This window comes from Lacerta agilis, chromosome 9, assembly GCF_009819535.1.
Source record: "Lacerta agilis isolate rLacAgi1 chromosome 9, rLacAgi1.pri, whole genome shotgun sequence".
In the NCBI taxonomy this organism is placed as follows: domain Eukaryota; kingdom Metazoa; phylum Chordata; class Lepidosauria; order Squamata; family Lacertidae; genus Lacerta; species Lacerta agilis.
This window is the reverse complement of record NC_046320.1, coordinates 2046015-2065949: the sequence shown is the minus strand read 5'-3', so window position 1 is coordinate 2065949 and position 19935 is coordinate 2046015. Positions and strand designations below refer to the sequence as shown.

General features: G+C 46.8%; 1 protein-coding gene across 1 annotated transcript; it reads left to right on the top strand.

The window, feature by feature from the left end:
- The first annotated feature begins 11767 nt into the window (after nt 1–11767).
- Nucleotides 11768–19218, top strand: HYKK (hydroxylysine kinase). The gene is made up of 5 exons (XM_033160955.1): nt 11768–11989; nt 13759–14117; nt 15906–16048; nt 16599–16782; nt 18331–19218. Exons 2-5 carry the CDS (start codon nt 13766–13768, stop codon nt 18789–18791), a joined length of 1140 nt encoding a protein of 379 aa, XP_033016846.1. The 5' UTR covers nt 11768–11989; nt 13759–13765; the 3' UTR covers nt 18792–19218.
- Nucleotides 19219–19935: the final 717 nt, after the last annotated feature.

Genomic DNA, 19935 nt, shown 5'->3' with positions numbered 1-19935 from the left:
CAGGAACTCAATGTAACGTAGCAGCATAGATATATATGGGATCAACCTAAGGGACAGTGGTCTTTGTGGCAACAGCCACCTTATAAAGAGTTTCTGACTCTGGCGTCATGATTGTCATCATACCGTTCAACTTTGAATCCCAATAAACCAAATGATTTGTTTCCGTTGAAGTCTTGAGTCTGTAGTTCTCACTGGTTATGCTTCCTTCCTTGTTTCGGTGGGTTAATGGAGGACCAGGTTAGTGCTGGTGTTTTGGCATGGGATGCCCTGACCTCGACTGGATCTCCAACTTTAACATGATTTTATTGTCATATTATTTTCTAATTTATGCCTTGTGATTTGAAGAAATCAGAAAGAGACTTCACTGTCCTCAAGTTATTACATTTTATGAATTATAATATAATATATGGCGGCAAGCAGGTAATGGAAACAATTGACTGACTTGGCTTTCTCCATAGCTTCCCCCACCCACCCACTTTGAGCAGTGGTTGAGTGGCCTGCATTAAGACAGTCTGAGAAGTGTTGGTCAAAGGAGACAGCTGCTGTAAAAGATTTAGAAAATAAGGCACTCATTTCAGTCTGCACACCTGCTCTTGTAATAATAATAATAATAATAATAATAATAATAATAATAATAATAATATTTATTATTTGTACCCCACCCATCTGGCTGGATTTCCCCAGCCACTCTGGGCGGCTTCCAACAGAAATCAAATACAAAAATATCACACATTACAAACTTCCCTAAAAAGGGCTGCCTTCAGGTATTTTCTGAATGTCAGGTAGTGGTTTATTTCCTTGGCCTGTGATGGGAGGGCATTCCACAGGGCGGGCGCCACTACCGACAAGGCCCTCTGCCTGGTTCCCTGTAGCTTTGCTTCTCGCAGTGAGGGAACCGCCAGAAGGCCCTCGGCGCTGGATCTCAGTGTCCGGGCTGAATGATGGGGGTGGAGACGCTCCTTCATAGTAAAAGTATCTCTTTCCCATCCAACCCAAAGTTGTTTTAATACATTTCAATTTATCTATCATTGCACTACATAAATGGATTTTGCGTGGACAGGCGGAGTCCGCCAAACCCCAGGCGACCCCTGAGTGGAATAATGACACAAGGCAACGTGCTATGGGATTAAAATTGGCCACAACTTTATTAAGATTCAGATGTAGGGAGACCTTGGCTCAGGCATTGGGCGTTTATCCTTCCCAGCCCCCAGCCGGGGATCTGGGAAACTTCAGGGTTATCCAGAATGTGCGGGGATTGGGCTGGCTCTGGAGAACATATGTTCAAGCAGAGAGCACACACACACCCCGTTCGCCATCGCTGGAGGGGGAGAGCAATGGTCAATGCCTCCCCCCAATACCCCTTTAATGGGAACCCTGGTATCGCTATTCCATAATTGGGAGGGAACTCTGGGAGGGGAACAGGGGGGCCTCCTAACAATTTTTGCCACCCTTTTCAAACTACAGCGCCCAGATTCTTTGGGGGAAGCAGCCATGAGTGTATAAAGCGGCATCATAGCACTTGAAATGGTGTGGATGTGGCCCTGGCCTCCCTCACCCCACTGCCTCTTATTATTGACTTGTGTTTTGTGGAGGGAAATGCAACCATAGGGCTGAAAAAGGTCCCCCTCCTGCCCCCTTGGGTTTCCGGTGTGGCCTTCACAGATATTGGCACAACATTGGGGGGGGGGGTGTTTTGGCTGCTGAGCTGGGCACCCCATTGTGAGGACTGAGGGGGGTGATGGTGATGCCTCCCCAGCTGCTGCCATTGTCAGTGGGTTGAATGTGATTTCACAAAACACATTTGGCAGCTGAGCAGTATAAATGTGGGCCAAGGGGCAAGCCTCGGCAGTTGCCCTCCCCAGAGAGACATGGGCAGCTCGGTGGCACTCAGCCCTGGCGGCCTCCTGCCCTGTGGTGCCAAGCTGGCAAGCGGAAGGAGGCAATTGCCCGGTGCTGGGATGCTGTGGAGCAAGGAGAAGGAGGCAAGTACAAAGTTTACTTGCTGGTGGGATCGCTTCTTGAAGGCGGGTGATATTCAGCTCTGAAGCTAGTTGATGTCTGGCAATGGGGCTGGCGAGGCTGCAGCTGGTGGGGTTGTCAGAAGAGTTGGCATTCAGGCTAGTGGATACGCGGGTCAAGATGGATGGAAACTGGTTTGGAAGCCTTGTTTGTTAACAGGCAGCCAAACAGAGGAGGAGCCTGGGGGGATGCTGTCGGGTGGTGGCCATCCCACTGACCTGTAGGCCTTTGCTCTTTGCTTTACAGGGATGTCGATCCAGTGAGGTTTTCCCTGAATCCAGCCTTCAAAGTCACGAAGAAAACCGCAGGACGTCCCTGTTTCCATCGGAGAAATGAACGCGAAATACTGGCAGTGAGCAATGGACAAGGCCGTGGCCAGAGCCGAGAAGGAGCCTTGAAGGGAGACTGCAGGCGGACATCTGCTGCATTTCAAGTGATGGGGCAGCGGGGAGAGAAGAAGAAGAAAAAGAGGGAGGGAACATTAGGCCACATTAGGCGCACCGTCCATTGGAAGTACTATGAAGACGCTTTAAACAGGAATGGCTTCCCCTAGGGGTCTCTGGGAACTGTAGGTTGTTCAGGGGACTGAGACTTGTTACGAGGGTTAGGGCTAGGCTAGGGCTAGCGTTAGTGGTAGGGGGTAGGGATGGGGTAGTGGGTAGTGGGTAGGGGTATGGGGTATGGGGTAGGGTTCCCTTTTTCCAGGGAACTCTGGGAACTGTAGTTTAGGTTAAGGGTTAGTGTTAGAATTAGAGTTAGTGTTAGGGTTCCCTTCTTGCCAGGGAACTCTGGGAACTGTAGTTTTTAGGTTAAGGGTTAAGGGTTAGTCTTAGGATTAGAGTTAGATGTAGGGTTCCCTTCTTGCCAGGGAACTCGGGGAATTGTAGTTTTGTTTAAGGGTTAGTGTTAGGATTAGGCTTAGGGTTCCCTTCTTGCCAGGGAACTCTGGGAATTGTAGTTCTGGTTAAGGGGGTAGGGGTAGAGGTACGGTTCCCCTCTTGCCTGGGAACTCTGGGAATTGTAGTTCTGGTTAAGGGGGTAGGGTAGAGGTAGGGGTTGGGGTAGGGTTCCCTTCTTGCCAGGGAACTCTGGGAATTGTAGCTCTGGTTATAGGTTAAAGGTCTGGGTTAGGGTTAGGAACTCTGGGAATTGTAGCTCTGGGAGGGGAACAAGGGGGTCTCCTAACAGCTCTCAGCACCCTTTTCAAACTATAGCTCCCAGATTCTTTGGGGTTAGAAGTCATGAATGTTTAAAGCAGCTTCATAGGGGTTTAAACGGTGTGGATGTGGCCCCCCCCGGCCTCCCTCACCCCACTGCCCCTTATTATTCAGGAATGGAAAGGATTTCCCCATTCAAATCTCTCAGGAACATGAAGAAGAAGGACTTTGTATCTCATGCCATTTTGGGTGGTTTTGAACGCTTGATTGATGAGATCATACGACCATTTCAGTTGAAAAATGATTTAATAAAGATTATTTTTTTATTAAAACCTTTGAGCGTGTTTGAAATGTGTTTGAGTGTGCCGAGAATGATTTCACTTGAAAGCGATGCACTTAGATCGCAGAATCATGGAATTGGAGAGTTAGAAGGGACCACGAGGGTCTTTGAGTCCAACCCCTTGCAGGAATCTTTTGCCCAACATTTTGAGATCATACGACCATTTCAGTTGAAAAATTATTTAATAAAGATTATTTTTTTATTAAAACCTTTGAACGTGTTTGAAATGTGTTTGAGTGTGCCGAAAAAACGTGTTCTCCCTCCTATAGAGCACGTGTTGCGGTTGGGGCCTAGCAAGACACCCTGCTGGAGTTGTGGGGCGGGACTTAATTAGCTAGCCAAGGATGCTGATAGGGACTTTTGGGGTTGTTGGGGAGAATTGCATGTTGCAAATTTTGATAGACAGCTCAGGGGTTATATATTCTGGGTGCTCGCAGCACCAGCCCCTCTTTGCTGCGTGCACCGGATCTCCCACCCCCCGTTTTGTAGGTGTGCGCTTTGACCTTGCTATGCCTGTCATGGGGTCGTCTGCTTTGTGGCAGGGGCCTGGTAGGAATTTTCCCATTTGGCTGATTGGCTGTGGCCATTTGGTTTTGCCTACTGCGTAGCAATTAGTCACAACTTCAATCCACAAGAGTCACCCTGCGAGGTAGGCTAGGCTGAGACGCAGTGATTGGCCCAGGGTCTCCCCGTGACGCAATCTGAACCCAGGTCTGCCAGGTCCAACCCAGTAAACTATTTGGACCTTAAGCTGCTTCTGTATGGTGACTGGTATTGGGAGCAACTTCCACTCTGTGTGTATCTCACCTGAGTTTCCCAACAAGAGAATCATACATTTGGTAATTTAAAGCAACATATTCAAAGAGAGCCAGGGGAAAACCATTTTGGATTTGGTGAACAGTGAAGCAAGTTTTATGAGCTACACTCAATTTCCAAGGATATGTTTTAAGAGACATTGTTATCCTAGGGTTAGGGTTAGGGTTAGGAGTAATATTCCATAATTGGGAGGGAACTCTGGGAGGGGAACAGGGGGGCTCCTAACAATTCTCGGCACCCTTTTCAAACTATAGCTCCCAGATTCTTTGGGGGAAGCAGTCATGAGTGTATAAAGCGGCATCATAGCACTTGAAATGGTGTGGATGTGGCCCTGGCCTCCCTCACCCCACTGCCTCTTATTATTGAGGAATCGAAAGGATTTCCCCATTCGAATCTCTCTGAAACCGGAAACAGGAAGAAGAAAGACTTTGTATCTGATGCCAAATTTGAAATGTCTGCACTTGAAATGCCAATAAAGGATGCATTGTATTGTATTGTATTGTATTGTATTGTATTGTATTGTATTGTATTGTATTATGATTAACATGGGAAGTGGAATGGTAAATGTTAATGAGGCGGACGCAATACTTCTGTAAACTGACACGCCCCTTCTTGTGGTCTGGAAGGAAGGACTTGAGGCTGGACAAGGGATTTTATAAGATTTGTTTTTCTTGATGAAGATGTGCCTGATCTGGGGTTACCCCACTTGCAAGTGTGTATAATAAGGTTTCCCAATTCACCCATTTTGTCCAGATCACTTTATTTAAAAGGACCCAGGGACCTTAAGTCAAAGGAACCAGTTTATTTATGCCTCACAAAGGGCAAAATAAATGAATAATACCAATCCCTTAACTGCCAAAACAAACGGTATTCAGCAGTGTAAAACCAACAGATTTTGGGAAAACTTTTTTTAAAATAGGAGTGTGAGAGGGCCTTGGTGGGTGCTAAGGAGGGTTTCCGAATGTTCCATGGAGCCCATATCCCACACATGTCACAATGGGGGGGGGGCTACTCAGTCATCATTTCTTTATTAATAAATGCCCCCCCCCCCCGGCGGAGGCCAAGTTTCCTATCCCTGTCTATGTATGGTCTCTTGTGATGTCAGAAACAGACATAGGAGCTCAGAGGAATAAGGCAGTTTCTTATTCTAGAATTTCAAACCCAGGAGGGCAGGAGGGGGACATTTTCCAGCCCAGGTCCTGCATTTCCCTCCACACAACACTAGTCAAATGCACAAATGAACAGAGCCATGAAAGCAAGCCTTATCTTTGCACAGGAAGGTGTTCAAGGAATGACATGCAGAGAGAAAGCACCAAACCCAATTAAACCTATTAAGAAATAGGTTGCCCAACCCCCTGGAATGCAGGAAACTCGACTGAAATTTAGGAAACGTTTGTACTACTGCATGTGTTTATAGTATCCATATTGCTATTTGGAATACTCAAAATGGGGGGGAGAGGGACCTCAACTGCACACCCACCTCCCTTCATCTTTTTTTTTGGGGGGGGGGGTGTCTCTCTCCGTCCCACACCTTCCCAGCAGCTTCCCTGCCTGCTATCTCCCCCTCCATCATCCCACTGGCATTGCATCCTCCCCCCAGCTTGCTGCGCCCCAAGGCATTTTGCACTCACCTGAACCCTTGCAGGGAAAGGGGCAAGGCACAATGGGAAGGGGCGGGGCGATTGGGCTACTTAAACCACACCCCTTTTCCAACAGAAGCGGCATGGGGGGTCCTCTGAGAGAGAACAACAGAACAGAACACAGAAGAGGGAAGAGGCGTTTCCATGCCTCCAAAGAATGGGATGTCAACACACAGAGCATGTGATCCAGTAGTCACACACACTCTGCAGCACTGGAGAGAGTGAAACAGCTGACATCCAGCACTCCCTTCTCTGCTTCTCTTGAACTCTTTGACTTTAACCCTTCAGTGGCGTCCAAACTTTTTTCAAAGAGGGCCAGATTTGATGAAGTGAAGGGCTGTGAGGGCCGACCGAAGTTAACCTCTTTTTAGGATTGAAGTTGTTGAATTTTTTAAAGGATTTTTACCCCAGGAAATAAACTGCCACAGGGGGCTGGATTAGGCATGCCTGATTTAAGCTCATTGTGCAATCAGTTTTAAGATTTCCTGGATGATCTAAGTGTATGAGTCGTGCGGGTGGCTTCTGGAAGACCTACTTCGTCTTGTAGAGGGAGAACATTTCAGAAATCTGGGCGCTCCTTTTTCAGCTTGTCATAGTCTGCATTCACCACTTAGAAGTGGAAGATGGAAGCACAGCTCTTAGGATCACAAGCGTTATCTTGCCCTTGGACCACTGTCCTGCGATCTACGTGGGGCTACCTTTGAAGGTGACTCGGAAACTGCAACTAATCCAGAATGCGGCAGCTGGACGGGCGACTGGGAGTGGCCGCCAGGACCATATAGCACCAGTCCTAAAGGCTCCCAGTATGTTGCCAAGCACAATTCAAAGTGTTGGTGCTGACCTTTAAAGCCCTGAACGGCCTCGGCCCAGTATACCTGAAGGAGCGTCTCCACTCGCGTGGTTCAGTCCGGATGTTGAGGTCCAGCTCTGAGGACCTTCTGGCGGTTCCCTCACTACAAGAAGTGAGTTTACATGGAATCAGACAGAGGCCCTCCTCAGTGGCTGCGCCCTCCCTGTGGAAGCCCCCCCCCCCCCCCGGTCAGGGGTCACTTTACCTAAGAAAACTGCCATGGGTTTCAGAGTTTTCAGTTTCTGTCCTTGTCAATGGAGGTTGTTAGAGGCAAAAGGTTCACTCACATTGTCTGAGGGGTTGGTTTTCATCCTTGCTTCCTCCGCCCTCTTGGAGAGCAACAAATATTAACTGCTACTGCAATACTTCATTAAACAAATATTTGTGTAAATCACAGTGTGAATATGCGAAGTGCTTTGATGGGCAAAGAGAAGTCGTTCCCCATGTCCTTGTTTCTTGTTTTAAACACAGAGCTGAAGTGCTATATACACTGACCTGAGCTTTGCACTCGTGCTGCTCCAGATCAGCTTGAGTCCCCCGTTCTTCCTTTTATTCATAATTGGTTTACAGCTGAATTACTGAGCAAAATGCAGACTTTCTGTTACAACAACAACAACAACAATTTATTTGTACCCTGCCCATCTGGCTGGGTCTCCCCAGCCACTCTGGGCGGCTTCCACCAAACATTAAAATACATTTAAAATATCACAGTTTAAAAACTTCCCTAAACAGGGCTGCCTTCAGGTATTTTCTGAATGTCAGGTACTTGTTTATTCCCTTGACTTCTGATGGGAGGGCGTTCCACAGGGCGGGCGCCACTACCGAGAAGGCCCTCTGCCTGGTTCCCTGTAGCTTTGCTTCTCGCAGTGAGGGAACCGACAGAAGGCCCTCGGCGCTGGATCTCAGTGTCCGGGCTGAACGATGGGGGTGGAGACGCTCCTTCAGGTATACAGGACCGAGGCCCCACTTCTTCTCATGTGCAAGCATTTAGGGTTGACACCTGGGGTTTTCATCCTGGGGTTCTGAAAGTGGCCTCTGACACTGAGGGCAAGCTTTGCCCCACCTTCTGAATGGAAGGACACTGCTGGAGTTAAAGTGTATATTGAGGAACGGCAAAAAAGTTTGTCTCAACCAAACGCTTGTTAAAAGGCCTTTTGGTGGGTGCGACATCATTGTTTTAAGTGACTTCTGTAGGTTTCAACACACTGGCATTTTTGACTGGCTTTATATGTGTGCATTTGCTATACAACTTACACTGTTTTTTGAAGTATGGCTAAACATATTTTCCATATTTGTTAATGACTGGCAAGTCTTCCAAAGTCTACAGTTACAGGTGGGTAGCCGTGTTGGTCTGCCATAGTCGAAACAAAATAGAAAATTCTTTCCAGTAGCACCTTAGAGACCAACTGAGTTTGTTCTTGGTATGAGCTTTCGTGTGCATGCACACTTCTTCAGATACACTGAAACAGAATCTGGTGACTTCTGTTTCAGTGTATCTGAAGAAGTGTGCATGCACACGAAAACTCATACCAAAGTCTACAGGTGAAACTTGAAAAATTAGAATATTGTGGAAAAGTCCATTTATGTAAGCAATTGTTTTCATTAGCTACTGGAGTTTAATATATGAGATAGACTCATGACATTCAAAGCGAGATATGTCAAGCCTTTGTTTGTTATAATTGTGATGATTATGGCGTACAGCTGATGAAAACCCCAAAGTTGAGATTGTTAATTTGGGGTTCTCATCAGCTGTACGCCATAACCATCACAATTATAACAAATAAAGGCTTGACATATCTCTCTGTGCATGTCATAAGTCTATCTCATATATTAGTTTCATGTTTTAAGTTGAATTACTGAAAGAAACGAACCTTTCCATGATATTCTAATTTTTCGAGTTTCACCTGTAGTTAGCCAAATCCTCAGTTAGCACTTGTGTCCATTTTTTGAATGAGAAACCCTATCAGTTTTGGGGAAATGCTAAAGATGCTTCCTCCCTTTCTTTTACAGAACTGTTTGTGTGTGGCTGAAGAGAAACAATGGTCAGTATTGGCCTAACATATACCACCCACTGCCTTGTAAGTATTTGCAATACTTGGTCCATTTTAATTCTCAGCTTTCAGCCCCACTCCTCACTTTTTCTTCATCACCACTTCCACCAATAATTACTTGTTGGGAGCGCAGTGTGGATTTTCCATAATTCTGATGTTGGCGCCTGGAACGATTTTATTTGAATTTGTTTATGTGAGAAACTTCCCGGGTCCCACCCTCCCTCCCTCCCTTCCAGACGCCCAGCAGATGACGATCAGCTCCTGCCAGCTGGAGGACATCGCCATCCAGGACTTGACCAGGGTGATTGGCCACTACCCGCACCGCAACCAGATGCTGGTGGATTGCGGCTGGACCAGCCTGAGCCTCCACAGCTTGGGGCAGCTGCCAACAGGCTACACCCTTGTGGAAGGCCACCCCAACCTCAAGTAAATGGAACTCACTTACGGCCTGCATTGGTGCTGTCGATCGTGGCCTTGTCAACATCCTAAAGGAAGACCCTCCGAAATTTGGCTTTCCTACAAAGGGCCTTGCAGAATCTGACCAAAGGCCCATCTGGACATGCATTCTGGCTCTGGGAAGTCCAGAATGTAGGCAATAGCCTACTGCTGTTGTATGCCTCCCCAGTGTCTCAGGGCTTATTCTCACTGTGACCCACAATTTTTTCCCATTTGCCCGCAATTTCTAGGCACAGTTCTGAAAGGTCTTCACTGCTGGTTACAGGTGTGAGTGGTTGGCAGTGAGCGCAGGTGCTCGTGTGGTGGATAGGCACTGGTTCAGGTGATAGGGATGGGAGAACGGTCTCACCATCCCTATGTGAAGGGTCTTCCGTTAAAGGAATCCAGGGACTCAACTTGGTTTGGTCAACCCCCGAGAAGGGGTTGTGCCTGTGCCTGAGTCCAGGGGAGCATCTGGAGAATGAACAGAGTCTGTCCCTGGGCTTTTCACCTACCTCAGGTGTTCACCCTTAGCTGACCTATGATAGAGCTCTGGGTCAGCGCTACCTGCAAGGGTGCAGGGAGCTAGTCGAACCAGAGCCTATGCAACCACTCACTTTTCTGTAATCAATAAAGTTGTAGCCTAAATTCTGCCAAAAACCAAAACTAAAATTTCAGTCAAATGTGTGTTTATTTAGGGGGGAGGTCTCTGGGTCTGAACACGCAAAAAACTATCTGTAGAAAGATTTTTCCCCTCCAAATGCATTTTATTTTAAAAATCCAATTTAAATTTTTTAAAAACTGATTAAATTTTTTTAAAAATCGGATTAAAATTTTAAAAATCCAGTTTGGGGGTTTCATTGATTTTTATCCACCCTGCATACACCTATCTACTTAAAACTCTGTCTGTGAATCATCATCATCACCATCATTTATAATTTGTATACCGTCTTTCTATCTTATGATACTCAAGGCGGTTTACAAGCTGAAGAAACAAAAAATGTACATCTTATAACAATCTAATGAAATACAAAAATGTGATAATAAATCATAACTTTAAAATAGGCAACCTACATTAAAAAGTAACATTCAACAATCATTAGGTAAAGGTAAAGGGACCCCTGACCATCAGGTCCAGTCGTGTCCGACTCTGGGGTTGCGGCGCTCATCTCGCTCTATAGGCCAAGGGAGCCGGCGTTTGTCCGCAGACAGCTTCCGGGTCATGTGGCCAGCATGACAAAGCCGCTTTCTGGCGAACCAGAGCAGCGCACGGAAACGCCGTTTACCTTCCCGCCGGAGCGGTCCCTATTTATCTACTTGCACTTTGATGTGCTTTCGAACTGCTAGGTGGGCAGGAGCTGGGACCGAACAACAGGAGCTCACCCCGTCGCAGGGATTCGAACCGCCGACCTTCTGATCGGCAAGCCCTAGACTCTGTGGTTTAACCCACAGCGCCACCTGGGTCCCTTAAATGGTATTAAATAATAATAACATATAAAAGTTAAACAGAAATCCACTCAACAGTTACAATAAATAATTTCTAAACTATAATCAATAAAAGGCCAAGGCACAGTACATAAAATAATACAATATAAACTGAGACGCAGAGACTGGAGGGTGGGGCAAGGCAGGTGGAAGGAGGCCATGCCTGATGGAGTCTCTCCCCTCACGGTTCTTCCTTCAGGACCAGCTCCCTTGTGAGAAATCTGATGAGATCCACAAAAGCATATACCATAATAAACAAAATGAGGTAACATAGTGGTTAATTGACTGTACTAGCAGTTTGAATGTCACCTGTGCTGAGAGCTCCCAAGCTTGATCTCTGCCCGTTTCCCAATAATAATAGTGACTAGCTCTCCAGGTCCTTTTAAGGATAATGTGTAACATTTATATAGTGCTTGGAAGTTAATTATCATTAATTAGGATCCTCATGGTACGGAAGATGCCACAAGGCTCTCGGTTACTTTTGCTGCCGGCTATCCCATTTGCAAGTTTTAATAAGTCTTGTAACTGTGGCACAAACGGGAGCACTTGCAGGACCAATGACAGAAGGAACAATTGAAACCCAAGAATCCTAACAGGCTGGTGGCATTTTGCCTGCTAATTAGCTGGCAAATCTTTCATGTTCAACTGCTGGTGCCTCCTCAGGCAGGTTGTTAAGCAAAAATCCCCACCCCCTGCAAAAGAAAGGGGTCGGGGAGAAAAATACACAATGTGGCAAGTTGAAATCTTCGTGTCTTTGTGAGTTGCCCTGCCCTAACTGAAAACACGGCCATACTTTTACTTTCAGAGTGGGCGGGGCGGGCACACACAGGGTGGAAATAAATGATGCGGGGGAGGGGGAGGCTGCTTGTTTACAACCAATCGGAAGCTTCCCAGGCAGTTAAAAAAGAGCTTTGCCTTTCACGCTCCGAGAGGCGCAGGGAGGAGCCCGCGGCAGAGAACTTCCGCAGGAGCGAAACCTGGGCTCCGTTCGCGGCAGACAACGCGCAGCTTCAACCACGCAGAGCCTTTCCCGGGAGGATCTCCAGCGTCTCCTGCTGGGCTTTGGCGTGCTTGTGCGCCACGCTCAAAAACTTAGGGTGGATATAGCATTTCTCAGCCGTCTGTTCAGCGCGCAGCCTGCTTGCTAAAAAAAGAAGCAAGAAAGAAGGAAAGCATTCCTGGTTGTCTTGTTACAGGTAGGTAGCCCTGTTGGTCTGCCATAGTCAAAACAAAATAAAAAATAAATAAAATTCCTTCCAGTAGCACCTTAGAGACCAACTAAGTTTGTTCTTGGTATGAGCTTCCAATCCGTGTATCTGAATCGTGTGCATGCACACGAAAGCTCATACCAAGAGCAAACTTAGTTGGTCTCCATAAGGTGCTACTGGAAGGAATTTTTGTTTTGTTCTGGTTGTCTTGGTAAGAGAACTTTCATTGGGAAAATACTTGTGAATTGAAATAGCACAGTGAATTTGATTATGCTTCGTGTGTGAATTGGATTACCAATGCCAGATTGTTTGTGCTTGTTGTTGTTCAGTCGTTCAGTCGTGTCCGACTCTTCGTGACCCCATGGACCAGAGCACGCCAGGCACCCCTGTCTTCCACTGTCTCCTGCAGTTTGGTCAGACTCATGCCAGTCGCTGCGAGAACACTGTCCAACCATCTCGTCCTCTGTTGTCCCCTTCTCCTTGTGCCCTCCATCTTTCTCAACATCAGGGTCTTTTCCAGGGAGTCTTCTCTTCTCATGAGGTGGCCATGTTTGTGCTATCAAGTACTTATTTGTGCGTGTGAATGATCTCTGTGGTGTATGGGGTAGTACCTCTGGTGGGGGACACGTTGTGCTCCTTCTAGGATAGTTTGTCTACCTTTCATACCCCACCCTGCACTCAACTCTCCCCTGTGGTTCCTAGAAGCTATCAGCAGGTGACAGTGGCCACATTCTCAGGTACATCCTCGGCATGCAAAGACAGAGTCTGGCAGATTGAGCAGACGAGACCCAGAGTGGGTCCAACAGTCAAGAAGGCAATTTCTGTCTGCGCTGTAGAGGGAAGTGAGGGGCAGATGGGGCTCAAGGGAGTCCACCTAGGAGAAGGAAAACTCTGACGCTTTGAGGGACATCTTCAGGAGAAGAAAAGGCTAAGGAGTAAATCCTACACAAATCTGGAGCAGAGTCCCTAAGACGGTTGGATGTCTCCTGTATGCCTCTTTCCGGCAACACCTGCTGCAGCCAAGCTGGTGCTCTGGGACCCCATCAGTGAGGCCAACAGGGGATCTTGTCTGGGCAACCCAGGACCTCCATGCACATGGACAAGGATTGTGCCCTGGAGAGGTCATTTGGGTACTGTTCACACAGCGGTATGACTTCACCCCCCCCCCCCGGGTGAGAATCCCTGATCCAGTGGTGGGACTTGAGCCACCTTTTAATGCCCTGAAATAAATTTGTCTGTTCCACCACCCCCAGCCATCATTCCACCGCCCCCAGTCACCATTGCTGCAAATTCCATAAGTTATGGGCAGCGTGAAGAAGGATTGTTGTACCTCGCTTTTGTTACATGTAAGTTTTTTTTTTTTTTTTTAATGTACAAAGGTCGCAAGCTTCTCACTTTGTTTAACAGAGTCCAAGGGTCTCTGTATTCTTGGAGAGTTTTGCAGTAGAATTTTCAACAGTGGGACCTGTTATCAAAATAGGATCTCCCTGAGAAGAAAATAATTAAACTCGTTTGCTGCCCACTTTTGTCATTCAGCTGACAAACTCCTAGAGGACTATATCATAGCTGTCAACATTTTCCTTTTTTTAAGGGAAATTCCCTTATTCTGAATAGGATTCCTTGCGAGAAAATGGAAAAGTTGACAGCTATGAACTACATCCAGAATTCTGATTTAAGGCATTGCATGCACAGTAGTTTACCTGCAAAACTCAATCTAAATGTTCTGTTCTTTGTTATTATTGATTGTCCCCTTACAGATGCACAATGTCGGCTGAAAATAAGCAACAGCTTCTTTCGAAGCCAGCATTCAGCAAAGAGCAAGCCACTGAATTGGTCCAAAAGATATTCGGATTAACTGTGTCGGAGCTCAAACCGTTGCCAAGCTATGATGACCAGAATTTCTATGTCTGTACTACTGCTGCTGCTGCTGCACTCGAAGGGAAAGCAGAGAGTGCCCAGAATTTTGTCCTCAAAATAATCAATTGTGAAGACAGCCAGAACACTGAACTCATCGAGGTGCAGACCCGGGTCATGATATTCCTGAATGGCGAGGGCTTTCCCGTGCAAACTCCTCATTCCACAAAAGAGGGCGGAATAATGTTTCTGGAATCTGTAGGTGAGGGGGTTGAAGATGCATCCAACATTGCTATTCTGCTGGTGACAGCTTCTTCTGGCCTGGGAGCCTGGGCCTCTCTCTTCCCCCTGCAGCTTGTGGGGCTGCACGGAAAGAAGTTCCCATCTAGTTCAGCGGGAGACCAGCTGCCTTTGAGCAGTTCACAAGCATAACAGGAGGGCAACTGCAGTCTCCCTGCTTGTGATCCCATACCCTCCAACATTTCTCTGATGAAAATGGGGTGTCCTATTCAACAACAAAGGGACGCGGGTGGCGCTGTGGGTTAAACCACAGAGCCTAGGGCTTGCCGATCAGAAGGTTGGCAGTTCAAATCCCTGCGACGTTGCTCAGTTCCTGCTCCTGCCAACCTAGCAATTCAAAAGCACGTCAAAGTGCAAGTTGATAAATAGGTACCGCTCCAGCGGGAAGGTAAACGGCGTTTCCGTGTGCTGCTCTGGTTCACCAGAAGTGGCTTTGTCATGCTGGCCACATGACCCGGGAACTCTACGCCGGCTCCCTCGGCCTATAGAGCGAGATGAGCACCTCGACCCCAGAGTCGTCCGCAACTGGACCTAATGGTCAGGGGTCCCTTTACCTTTATTCAACAACAACAACAACAACAACAACAACAACAACAACAACAACAACAATTATACCTTGCCCATCTGGCTGAGTTGCTCCAGACCATAGATGTCAACTTTTTCCTTTTTTTAAGGGAAATTCCCTTATTCCGAATAGGATTCCTCACAAGAAAAGGGAAAAGTTGACAGCTATGCTCCAGACGCTCTGAGAAGCTTCCAACATGTATAAAAACATAATTATAAAATCTCCCCATAGAGGGCTGCCTTCAGATGTCTTCTAAAGGTTGTACAGCTACTTATCTTCTTAGCGTCAACATTTCTCTGATGAAAATAGGGACGTCCTAACAAAAAGCAGGACATTCCTGGATCAGATCAGAAACTGGGTGGCTTCTGTAAACCCAGGACTGTCCCTGGAAAATAGGAATGTGATTGTATTGCATTTATTTTTGAAACTATGTTATTTATATTTTGATAATTTTACTACTGTTTTTAAAGTCAGTTTTTTTTATTGCTGTGATATGCAGCAGCTAAAAAAGCCAATGCAATTCTGGGCTGCATCAATAGGAGTATAGCATCTAGATCAAGGGAAGTAATAGTACCACTGTATTCCGCTCTGGTCAGACCTCACCTGGAATACTGTGTCCAGTTCTGGGCACCACAGTTCAAGAAGGATACTGACAAGCTGGAATGTGTCCAGAAGAGGGCAACCAAAATGGTCAAAGGCCTGGAAACAATGCCTTATGAGGAACGGCTTAGGGAGCTGGGTATGTTTAGCCTGGAGAAGAGAAGGTTAAGGGGTGATATGATAGCCATGTTCAAATATATCAAAGGATGTCATATAGAGGAGGGTGAAAGGTTGTTTTCTGCTGCTCCAGAGAAGTGGACACGGAGCAATGGATTCAAACTACAAGAAAGAAGATTCCACCTAAACATTAGGAAGAACTTCCTGACAGTGAGAGCTGTTCGACAGTGGAATTTGCTGCCAAGGAGTGTGGTGGAGTCTCCTTCTTTGGAGGTCTTTAAGCAGAGGCTTGACAGCCATCTGTCAGGAATGCTTTGATGGTGTTTCCTGCTTGGCAGGGGGTTGGACTGGATGGCCCTTGGGGTCTCTTCCAACTCTAGGATTCTATGATTCCTTTTGTGTAAACAACTTTGAGCTCTTCTGTATGTGAATCTTGCTGGAATAAAATGAAATCTCTTTGCTTCTTAGGTACCGGCTCTGCCAAAAGAGAATACATAGTGCGGCTGTTGAGCTACCTCCCAGGCAAAACGGTGGCCACGATCCGCACGGGTCCTCCTCTTCTGTATGAACTTGGGCAGATGGCAGCCAGGATGGACAAAACACTCACAGAGGTGAGATTTTGGAGTATGCCTTAGGTTTAGGTGAGCCTAGTAACTAAGCACCACATAACCAAGACTAGCTGCTATTTTAATTTCCAGCAATGCCATGGAGTGAGCCAGGGTCATGGTGGGAAATGATTGTGGGGCCTAGAGCTGTTCAGAATGCCAGCAGTTTGGGTGCCAGGGGGGGGTCAACCTGGGATTTGGGTGGACTAAATATTTTTTGTTGACTTTATATTGCTTTTATGTGTGTCTGCTGGTGACAATCCGTAACCATTAGGCAATGTGAGATATTTGGCTCCAATGTTTGGGTAACGGAGAAAGCTGAAAATGCTCGCATGGGGGGTGGGGTGGGGAGGTGTAAATGCAGAAGGTCTTGGGTGCAGTGCCCAGCAGTATTTCCAGGTTGGAAGGGGTAAGACCTGTGCCTGATACTCTGGACAACGACTGGTCTGAGAAGATATAAGGCATCCCAGCAACACTGCCCATATGCACTCAGAAATTTTGTTTTTTAAATTGAAACAATGTATTCCTGTCCCCCACTTCCCCCGCCACCCAAAAGAAATTCCAGCATCCATTGGCGAGAAGTCTCCACCGAGGTGGCTTCATCTGGAATCTGGCTAATGTCCCTCTTGTGGAGCAATACATTCATGAGCTGGGCCGGAGCGAATATCTGGACGCAGTGAAATGGGCCATTGATCAGTTCAGGTGTAAAATAGTGCCAAACCTACGCTACTTTCGGCCCTGTAAGTATCTTTTAAAAGAATTGCACAGTGATATAGCCGTTGTTATTTGCAGAGGCATACCTAGAGTCCATTATGCCCTTAGCAAGGAGCTGTACCAGCACCGCCCCGCCCCCCCCCTCGAAAAAACACTTTACGAGAAGGTGCGAGAAGGATGGGAAGCTCCTCTTGCAGTTGATGTTGTTGCGATACCGGCATGGTCTGCACACACATATAGGTAATGCATGCCACAGTCTGATAGGTAATTTATGCAGGGGGGGGGCATGGCTTGTGCCCCTGGTGGGGGCTGGTTTCACCACCCCTAGGTGTGCCTCTGACTATTTGATTTTAATTTTGCTAAGTGTTTTTTATGTGCCTGCGGGAGGTGGGGTGGGGAGAGAGGTGCTTCATGCACGTGGTATCACTTCCCTGTCACATGGTAGTGCTCAGTTGTATATTAGGCCCCAAATTAGATTAAAATAGTGAGCCTTAAAGTACAAGCACTGCTGAACTCTGGATAACTGATTTCTGCAGAGACATTCATCAAATTGCACTGTAAGGCAGGGCATATATTACTCTAAACAGATCATCCCCCCCCCCTTTCCATTGTTCAGGCCTATACTAGAAGACCCTGCTGGATCAGGCCAGTGGCCCATCTAGTCCAGCATCCTATTCTCAGTGGCCAACCAGATGCCCATTGTGGGAAGCCTGCAAGCAGAATTTGAACACAAAAGCAGTCGCCTCCCCTCCTGCTGTTGCCAGCAACTGTGGAGGCAGAGCATAGGGCCATCCTGGCTATTAGCTGCCGACTGCCCTCTTGTTCATGAATTTGTGCAATCCTCTTTTTAAAGCCATCCAAATTGGTGGTCGTCACTGCCTCCTGTGGGAGGGAGTTCCATAGTTCCATGCACAAGTGGGAGGTAGCAGCAGGCTTGGGGGAAACTCCAAGGGTTAGGTAAAGGTAAAGGGACCCCTGACCGTTAGGTCCAGTCGTGGATGACTCTGGGGTTGTGGAGCTCAACTTGCTTTACTGGCCGAGGGAGCAGGCGTACAGCTTCCGGGTCATGTGGCCAGCATGACAAAGCCGCTTCTGGCAAACCAGAGCAGCGCACGGAAACGCCGTTTACCTCCCCCGCCGGAGTGGTACCTATTTATCTACTTGCACTTTGATGTGCTTTTGAACTGCTAGGTTGGCAGAAGCAGGAAGCGAGCAACGGGAGCTCACCCCGTCGCAGGGATTCGAACTGCCGACCTTCTGATTGGCAAGCCCTAGGCTTATGTAATCTAGGGGGAAAGCTCTATGGGGAAGGAGTTCAGCCCCAAAAGACCTCCCAGTGAGGACTGAGCTTCCTCATTGGCCTGGCAGTTGAGGAGTGGAAACAGAAAACTGGGAAACGGGATAATGATATGGAGTGACTGGAATCCTGAACAGAAGCATTCAAAAAATGTATTTGGTCATTTCTTCGTCAGAGGGCAAATGGGCAGATTTAGCAGGGGATCAAATACTCCCCCCCCCTCACTGGACAGGCCCCACTTGAATTATATCAGTTTTTCTTTGTTCTCCACTTTCAGGTATCATTCATGGAGATCTCAATGACCACAATATTTTAGTAGATACCGATGTTACTTCCCCTAAACGCTCCCAGTACAGGGTGTCTGGTATTTTGGACTTTAGCGACATGAGCTATGGCTACTACGTGTTTGAAGTAGCAATACTCATCATGTACATGATGATTGAAAGCAAGGATCCCCTAAGCGTGGGAGGCCACATTCTCGCAGGATATGAAAGTGTCATCCCGCTGACAGAGATGGAGCGAGGTGCCCTGTTTCTCCTAGTGTGTGGGAGGTTTGCTCAGTCTCTTGTGATGGCTGCTCACACCACTCTCCTGCAGCCCGAGAACGAAGAGTACTTGATGACTACGTCCAAGACAGGATGGAAGCGCTTGCTGGCGCTCTTTGAATTGGGCCCAAAGCCTGTGGAGATGATCTGGTTTAACACAGCAGAAGCATATGCCAAAAAAGGGCCCTCCTAAATGTTGGGTTACATGGTTATGGGCTGCTCAGATTTACACGGTTTTAAAATGGGGCTCTGCCCAGATTAAAGTTCCAAATGTTATGATCAGGGAATCTAGAATACTGCTACCTGAATGAATTATGCCAATACTTATTTATCCTTTGTATAATTTCATCCTGCTTCCAAAATGTACTTTTTCAAAGAATTTCAGATTCATTCCATTGGTCAGAGCTAGCACACACAGGCCTCTGGAGCTTCTGACAAAACTAATGCCTGTGTTTGCTTTTTTCCTCCTCCCCCCACAACCCCCTTTCCTTTTGTGCCCTTGATCGTAAGCCTGTAGGCAGGGAGCAAATTTTTACTGATTGCTGTAAACTGCTTTGGAAGCCTATTTTCATCTGAAGAGTGGGATGAATATCGCTTTAAATAAATAAATATTTTTGGGAAAGCTTATTATTCTATTGCTGGACCTTTCCTTCAAACATCTGAAGGCACTTTGTAGCTCCAAGAGCTCCTGACTAGCCCAAGGTCTTTGCTTCTGTTTGCTGGGCAGAGTGGCTGGGGAAACACAAGCAGGTGGGCAGGGTAGAAATAATAAATTATTATTATAAATATTGAAACTGAGTAATTGTGATCCCCACCCGAATTACCTTCCCAGTATAGGGAAGTTTCTTATGTCTTCCTGTGTCTTAATTTGTTGCAATCTGCCCAGAGTGTCTGGGGCAACCCAGTCAGATGGGTGACATATAATGAATATATTATTATTGACACATTGAGGATAGATAAGAAAAACAAGTTATAACAATATTTATACCAGCCTTTCCATTAAAAGGTCAAGTACAACAATTTAAAACAAGAGAAAATTTTTTATTAATATGATTAAGAGTACAGTGAAGGGTTGTTTGAAAAATGGTGGCATTATTAATATTACAGTATTTCATTCATTTCCCATTTTTTCGCCAAAGAGCTCCAAGTGGTCACATACTTCTCTGCTTCTTTTATGTGAGGGGTGTCCAGGAGTTCTGGCGCTGCAGCTGCCCTGGCTGCAGACGGAGGGAGGGCACAGTGCTGTCTGCTCTCAGGCTTCCGTGCTGTAGGGATTTTCTCCAAAGGTTGTATCTATATGCAGAAATTAGCATATGCACATTTTGTGCACGTTTGGT

Bases quoted from the DNA above. Each gene is read 5' to 3' on its own strand.
- HYKK (XM_033160955.1), top strand. From the start codon at position 13,766: ATGTCGGCTGAAAATAAGCAACAGCTTCTTTCGAAGCCAGCATTCAGC. The intron at 16,049-16,598 runs GTGAGATTTTGG...GCCACCCAAAAG, and splicing joins TGGACAAAACACTCACAGAG to AAATTCCAGCATCCATTGGC. The intron at 16,783-18,330 runs GTAAGTATCTTT...CTCCACTTTCAG, and splicing joins CCTACGCTACTTTCGGCCCT to GTATCATTCATGGAGATCTC.